The sequence below is a fragment of the Xyrauchen texanus genome, chromosome 4 (assembly GCF_025860055.1).
Source record: "Xyrauchen texanus isolate HMW12.3.18 chromosome 4, RBS_HiC_50CHRs, whole genome shotgun sequence".
Lineage (NCBI taxonomy): Eukaryota > Metazoa > Chordata > Actinopteri > Cypriniformes > Catostomidae > Xyrauchen > Xyrauchen texanus.
Window position 1 is genome coordinate 13,823,617 of NC_068279.1, and position 7,663 is coordinate 13,831,279.

The following is a 7,663-nucleotide window of genomic DNA, read 5'->3' on the forward strand; positions in this document are numbered from 1 at the left end:
AAACGCAGTCGAAAGCATTTGTGGCATAACGTTGATTACCACAAAAATAAATTCCTAATTTTCTTTAAAAACAAAAAGCATAAATCTGTGTTACAGTGAAGCATTTACAATGGAAGTGAATGGTGGCCAATTTTGGAATGTTAAAATACTCAGTTTCAAAGGTTTAGCCACAAGACATAAAGGATATGCTCATAAACATAATTTTAGTGCGATAAAATCACTTACAAACATTTTCTGTGTAAATTTATAGCAAATTTTACAACTTTGTTACCATGACGATGTAATGTCAACAAACCCCAAGCCCTAAAATTACTGTAAAAATTAAGATTTAAACAACTTAACAGCTCAAATAACACATGAGTTGTACAGAAGAATTAATGCAATGCCTTTATAAAATTATGAGCTTCACATTTCTGTTTAAACCCTCCAAAAATGTGCCACATTCACTTTCATTCTCCCCATTCACTTCCATTGAAAGTGCCTCACTGTAACCTCAATTTTCAAGAAAAAGAGAAACAAGTCAAAATAAATTTTAGTGTAATAAACATTATGCCACAAATGCTGCCAACTGAGCTCAACTTGAGAGAAGTAAGAATGTTCCTAAGAGCAATTCTTGAAAAATTCTTAAGAAGTTACTAAATATTTTAAGAACATCTCATTTCTTCTTAAGAATAAAATGACATGCTTTGTCATGAGGTTGCCTGTACATCTGATAAGCCTAAAAGTATGCTAGATTATAAAAGTAAAATGTTGTAATAGTACTATAAATGTAGCTAGGATGTTGTAATGCTTAATATTTGTGAACCTGTTCATCATTTTGAGGCGCTTTGACCCAGAAACACATTTTGAATTTATGCACTAAAGTAAAAAGCTTTTTAATGATGTAATGCAATATTATGTAGAGAGAGCGCTATGCAGAGCATCCTTTTGAAATGACTAGCGTGATTGGTCACCACATTAAAAATATATTTTTTTTAATTTTGTGATAAGATTGACTGTATGAAAGCTGAAATAACATGAAACACAAAAGAGTCAAAACCATGTTTTGGTCTAAAGTCAAATTTTTACATAAACAGCCCATTGAGACTTCTGACTCAACATGTTAGAGCATGTCACATTTGAATCAACCCAGTAAATTCATTAAACATCTTACTTGAGCTTATTCTAACATTAAGATGTTATTTACTATGAGTTTTAAGAAAATTTCTTCTGAGAATTTGAATTCTACTTAAGTTTTTTCTTAAGAACGATTATAAGTTAAAAGATAAGATCTTCCTTAAGAATTTTTTTCTTAAGTTAGATTTTAAGAAAAATAAGTTATTTAAGAAGATTTTTCTTCTTAAGAATGCTTCATGAATCTGGCCCCAGAAAGTGTCCAAACACTTTGTGGAATGTTTTACTTTAAAAACATATATTTCCAGACATTTATTTAAATGTTGCCTCGAGCATATGGCTGAACCCAAAATTACATATTAGTAAGTTAAGAGTGTTGAGATCTTTTGAAAACTTTTCAGGATTCCCAGATCTTAGTTTTTTAGGTATTTACAGCTGCGCCATCTGCTCTGTACTATTTATATATATGGGAGTAGCATTCACCCCCTAATACTTTAGAAGTGGTGCTTAATGCTTTTGGAAAAGGTCATGAGGCATCAGTGTATTACTCGCTGCTAATTCAGAGTCTGGGGGATGGAGCTTCAACTTCTCTCAAGAGATTGTGGGAGAAAGATTTAAACTTGGTATTGGATGAGGGAGTGTGGGGCTAGGATTCTAAAAACATCAAGTCTACATCTTGAGATTCAAGTGTGCATCTGGTACAATTTAATATTTTGCATCGATTCTATTGGACCCCCTCTAGATTGTATAGACTTGGTCTTAAAGACACAACCTCCTGCTGGCGATGCCAATCAGAAGACGGGGACACAAACCATGTTTTTGGGGGATGTGTTAAGATCCAAGAATTTTGGTTGAGGGTTCAGAGATTTATGTGTGACATATTGGATACTCAACTTTCATTTTGCCCCAGACTCTGCATCTTTGATGATGGGGGTCATTCATTTTGGGGATTAGTCACTTAAAAAGTTGGGTCTTAGCCGGAGTTATAGTTGGCAGACAAATTATTTTCGGGGTAGGAGTTTAATGTATATAATTGATTCGTATTGTTTGTTGTGTTTGTCTGTCTTGTGGATGGAATCAATAAAAACTGTTAATAACAAAAACAACAAAATATTTCAAAACAAATGCTAGTTGGTTTGATATTTTATATTGAATGCAAAGACATTTATATCTACAGTATTTAAGTGTGGCTTAGGTGTCCAAATACTTTTTTAGGTCACTGTAGTAGATATGACCCTGAAAACTCCACAATAGAGACCTACATCCCACAAGGACATATTTGTACTTGATTTCATTTCAGTAGTTCTACTTTCCAAAATGCTTATTTATTCATTTTTTTTTTGCTTGGTATTAAAAAAAATTATGACACAAATAAATCAAGCAACATGTCATGTGTTTGTAGCACATGTAACGTGAGCCTCACGTGCTTCAGTTATCTGTGGGACTGAGAGGTTTAGAAATGTCTGCCCACTATTAATGCAATGTTGAGTCTAAACAGGAAGAGAAAAAGAGGCGTGTGTGTGTGTGTGTGTGTGTGTGTGTGTGTGTGTGTGTGTGTGTGTGTGTGTGTGTGTGTGTGCGCATTTGTGTATGTGTGGGTTGCGGTTGGTGAGGGGGCTGGAAGAGGGTGAATTGGCCTGCCATCTTCTGGCAATTACATGCAATGGTGCCTAGAGACTTAAGACACCCAAAAATGAAGATTAATTGACTTACCCTCATGTTATTGCACACTTGAATTACTTTATTCCATGAAACACAAAAGGAGAGGATGTTATTCTCAGTTACCATTCACATTCATTGTTTGGAGAAAAATTACAAATGACAAATAATATTTTATAAAACAAATTAAAAATATATTGTCTACTCACTTTCTTGCAATAATAAAGCACACAGCTTTAAAATATATATTCTTTGTATTGAGCCAAGAGGTCAGGGTGTGACGTTTCGATCTTCCATTGTTCACACATCCTCTCGTTGTACGAATCCATGGTTCAGAGTTCACCAAGCTTGAACCTTTGATACGCCACATTGTACAAAATTTCTTCACATGAGCTTGCGTTTCCGACTTCCCAGGTTCGGATGCGTTTGAATGCGAGTGAATGGAGTGTGAAATTTATTGTGACCACCCCTTGAGATCTCCTTTTGTGTTCCAAGGAAAAAAAGAAGGTCGGACAGATTTGGAACAGCACAAGGGTGGTTAAATGATGACAGAATGTTATGTCCTTTCACATATGAAGTATGGTTATTTATCTCTTTTTTTATGTTTTCTTCATAACATGTAAAATATAAAAAGAACAAATTAATCAAGATATCAAAGCAAAAAGCAAATCTCCCTCTCTCTCTCTCTCTCTCTCTCTCTCTCTCTCTCTTTGATAGAATCGATGGACAGTCTTAATCGCACACCCTCTTCCCAGCAGCCCTCTCCAGCCCTCTCTCCTCATGTTTCTCTTGTGTCCAATGAAATCACAGTTACTGTCGACAACCACGCTGTCCTCGATAGGCCCAGCGAATCAGAGATCAGCCCTCCACTTGACTACCTCTTCCTCTCTCAGTGTGAGACAGGCACAAAGAGCATAGTCAGGCAAGGCCCACGCCATTTCTTATGATTACACATTATACAAATAACAGTTACTTGTTAATATCAGCAAGGAAATAAGATTAATTACATAGAGTAGTAGGCTATCTACTTTTCTTTTAATCTGATTTAATAAATGACAGAGAATGAAAATAGAAAATCTCTCAGACTTCTCGCTTCAGTGAAATCTTTTGATCTTGGTCATTGCACCATAACACACTGTGATAAGATTTGAATAAAATCTTAAGGGACGTGCATGTAAAGTAGGGACTTAATGGTTTTGTAAAAGTCCACGATGATTTATAATGCTATGTACCACTAATGTTATGAATACTATGGTGACTTTAAGGTGGTTTTTAGTAAATTAATGGTTGGTGACATCAAAGATTAAGATTTATTTTTGGAAACATTGTTTGGAATTATGCACTTCATTGAATTATTCACACTGAAATACTGTGGATTGTGTATTTAAAAAAATACAATAGGGTCAATTTTGATTTAATGTTCACTTTAAAACAGTGAATTATAGGGCCCTGTGTAGCTCAGCCAGTATTAACGCTGACTACCACCCCTGGAGTCGCGAGTTTGAATCCAGGGTGTGCTGAGTGACTCCAGCCAGGTCTCTTAAGCAACCACATTGGCCCGGTTGCTAGGGAGGATAGAGTCACATGGGGTAACCTCCTCGTGGTTGCTATAATGTGTGGTTCTCGCTCTCGGTGGGGTGCATGGATGCCGCAGAGAATAGCGTGGGCTTCCAAATGCGCTATGTCTCTGCGGCAGCGTGCTCAACAAGCCACATGCTAAGATGCATGGATTGATGTCTCAGATGCAGAGGCAACTGAGATTTCTCCTCCAACACTCAGATTGAGTCACTATGCCACCACGAGGATTTAGAGAGTGCATTGGGAATTGGGTATTCCAAAATGGGGAGGAAAGGGGGAGGAAAAAAAACTGTGAAATGTAAACCAGACCTTACCCATAACTTCAGACACTTGAGCAAATCTTAATTGTAATAATAAAAAAATGATAACACTTTACAATAAATTTCACAACATTAGTTAACATAAACTAACAATGAACAATACTTTTTAAGCATGTATTAATCTTAGTTAATGATAAGTTCAACATATACTAATACATTTTTAAATCAAAAATGTTATTTCTTAACATTAGTTAATGCACTATGAACTAACATGAGAACAAACAATGAACAACTAACATTAACAGAGATGAATTAATGCTTTAAAAATATATAGTTAATTGTTTGTTCATGAAGTTAGCAAATGGAACAATATTGTAAAGTGTTACCTGTTGATTAGCAATGAAAATAATATTGACAGACATAAGGCACAAACAAACATGTTTGTATGATTTTAATGGGATACATTTTTTGTCTACATGATTTTAGTGTGATAAAACTGCTTACCTGTCTTACAGGGTTTACCGGCATTAAGGTGTCATGACAACGAAGTTGTAATATGTGAAATAACCATATATGTTTGTGTGTATATCCTTATTTCGTATGTGTTTACTGTATCTGTGTCCTTTTCCTTTCCCAGGTGTGATAGTGCCTCTAATTCAGAACGCTCCTTTGAGCAGAGCTCATCTGAGTACACAGAGGATGTGTTTAGCCCCACCCCCCACATTGACTCCTCCCCATCCCTGTTCCTGGGCGGGGCATCCGAGCATCCCTTCAGTACCACCTATGGCCCGCTCTCTCTTTCCTCTTCTCTCTCCTCCTGTCTCTCCTCTCCCAACTCTCTACGGCAGCCACCTGACGTATTCAGATTTGACCGGCCCTTCTGTGTGACATCAGAGCCACAGACTCCTCCTCCCCTCCCACCCAAACCCACACACCTGTCTGATCCCCACGGCAATGACGATACTGGGCGTATACAGGTTCAGCCAGCTCTCATCCCTCGAAGGACATCACTATCGGGAACAGAACATTTTAGGAGAGGTGAGCATCATACATACATGCAAACACATAGATGTGCTAACAAATGCACACAACACATATTCTATTTGAATTTTGCGCATGCACACAAACACAAGTAATACTTGTCAAGAACATTATCAGGCCGTATTTCACCCCAAAATCAAAAGAAATAATTATAAAGATTTTTCACATTGTGACAAACCTAACTAAGGCAATTACCCACCACCACCACTGATTTTCATGTATATTTAATTGTAAAACATTTATACTTCATGGTAGAATTTGTTTTCCTTACAGTAATTTTTACTGTTATACAATGTGCTCAAAAATAATGTCCCAATCCCCCCAAAAAGTTCAATGGCCCTGAAAGGCAAAATTGTATTTATGTCAAATAATGTGATTTTGGGATGAATTGTGACCTGGACATGTTTATTTCTGATTTTCTGCTAAAATATAAAATAGCAATATATTTTTACATGCAAATTATAAGTAAGTGTACCTTGACATCTAAACATAAAATTCTTAATTGCATTTGCCCTTTATTAGCATTATAATATTTCCATAATGTGTCTTTAAGGCTCTCTTTTCATACCTCTATTCTAACTTTGATAGTTGCAGGAGAGTTTGATAATGCTGGAAGAAACTGGAATAAACGTCTAAGCCTCAACCTGGTAAAGAAATATTCAAATATAAAATAGTTAAATGAACCTGGATAAAGTTTAACAGATGCCTTAAATAAACATCTAGTTTGAATATTCATTAGCAATAACCAGATGAAACATAATGTATTGCTTAGTTTTCTCTCTCTCTCTCTCTCTCTCTCACTCTCACTAGCCAATATTTCTGAATACTGCAGTCACTGAAAGCAGCTATGAGGTTTCATATGTGCCCATGGCCTCTCCACCAATCAGCTGCTCTGATATTGCTTCAGACGGCTACATACCCATGAGCCCCTCCACTCTGCCTATCTCCCAACTGACCAATGGCAAAGCAGAGCAGCCATCGCCTTCGAATCCCGACATCGAGCCCCCTCCAGTCGACCGCAACCTGAAACCCAGAAGACGGGGTAAATGTTTTCAAATGAAAACAAATTATTTAAATACCAGTGTAATTTACATTCAAAGCACATGGTATTAAAACAGTCACAATGTAGTTTAGCCAGAGGCTATGTGTTCGTAGTATTAGCGCTCCACAGAGTCTGTGACTCAGCTGTTATGTATAACATTCAAAGAAATTATTTACTTGGAAAATAGGATTTATACCCCCCAGACTACATTTTAAACCATTCTTGGAGTCAGTGGCATGTGATGGACGTTTAAAAATGAGGAAGCAAACTTCCCACTGTGTGTTTGGGTTTTATTAGTACATTTTTTTTTTTCATGTTTTCCAGATTAAAGGCATACGGAGAACCATTTATCTTACACTTGGCACTTTCAACAGTAAATAAATGTATTCCGCCATTGCCCACCTCACATTCGCAAATTTAGAACCTCAATGAGAACGCAATGTGCTCAAGGGAGGCAAAACAGACACTGCCTCCCTCTGAACTTTATCCACCGGTATCATTGTTGGACTGTTTTGGACTGAATGTTTTTCATACTATTTGATCTCATATTTTGATAAAGGTTATTTATTTATTTTTGTGCTTTCGATGTGCATTTAGATTTCGTTTCTAATCCAAATGTTATTGTGGAGGCACTGCCTCACTTGCCTTGTAAAAAAAAAAGGCCCCTGCCAAGAGTGTGAACTCTACAAATATAACACCTTCTGCCACATACCACAAATTTATTGCAAATTTATATTAAATGTAGCTTAAAAACAGGATGTAATGTCATAGTATTGGGTTCTTTCAATAGTGTTCAGAAACTAAGCTTTTCAACTTGTTCATCAAAAGAGCGATATGATATTGACATTGTGTATTGCATTAGTGGCAACTGCTGTAACTGTAGCTACATCAGACAAAATAAAATAGAGACGCAATCAATATGATATTATGAGAGGACAGATAAAAAGACCTAGTGGCAAATGTGGAAAAT

At 36.4% G+C, this 7,663-nt stretch overlaps 1 protein-coding gene across 2 annotated transcripts in view; it reads left to right on the forward strand.

Moving 5' to 3' along the window:
* The window catches only part of LOC127634766 (GRB2-associated-binding protein 3-like), a 44,042-nt gene that overhangs the window by 27,236 nt on the left and 9,143 nt on the right, over positions 1 to 7,663 (forward strand). For both annotated transcript variants that reach the window (XM_052114445.1, XM_052114453.1), the window contains 4 exons: positions 3,490 to 3,694; positions 5,248 to 5,648; positions 6,240 to 6,298; positions 6,462 to 6,693. In XM_052114445.1, the coding sequence (XP_051970405.1) occupies positions 3,490 to 3,694; positions 5,248 to 5,648; positions 6,240 to 6,298; positions 6,462 to 6,693 (897 nt within the window). The remainder of the gene's footprint in view (positions 1 to 3,489; positions 3,695 to 5,247; positions 5,649 to 6,239; positions 6,299 to 6,461; positions 6,694 to 7,663) is intronic.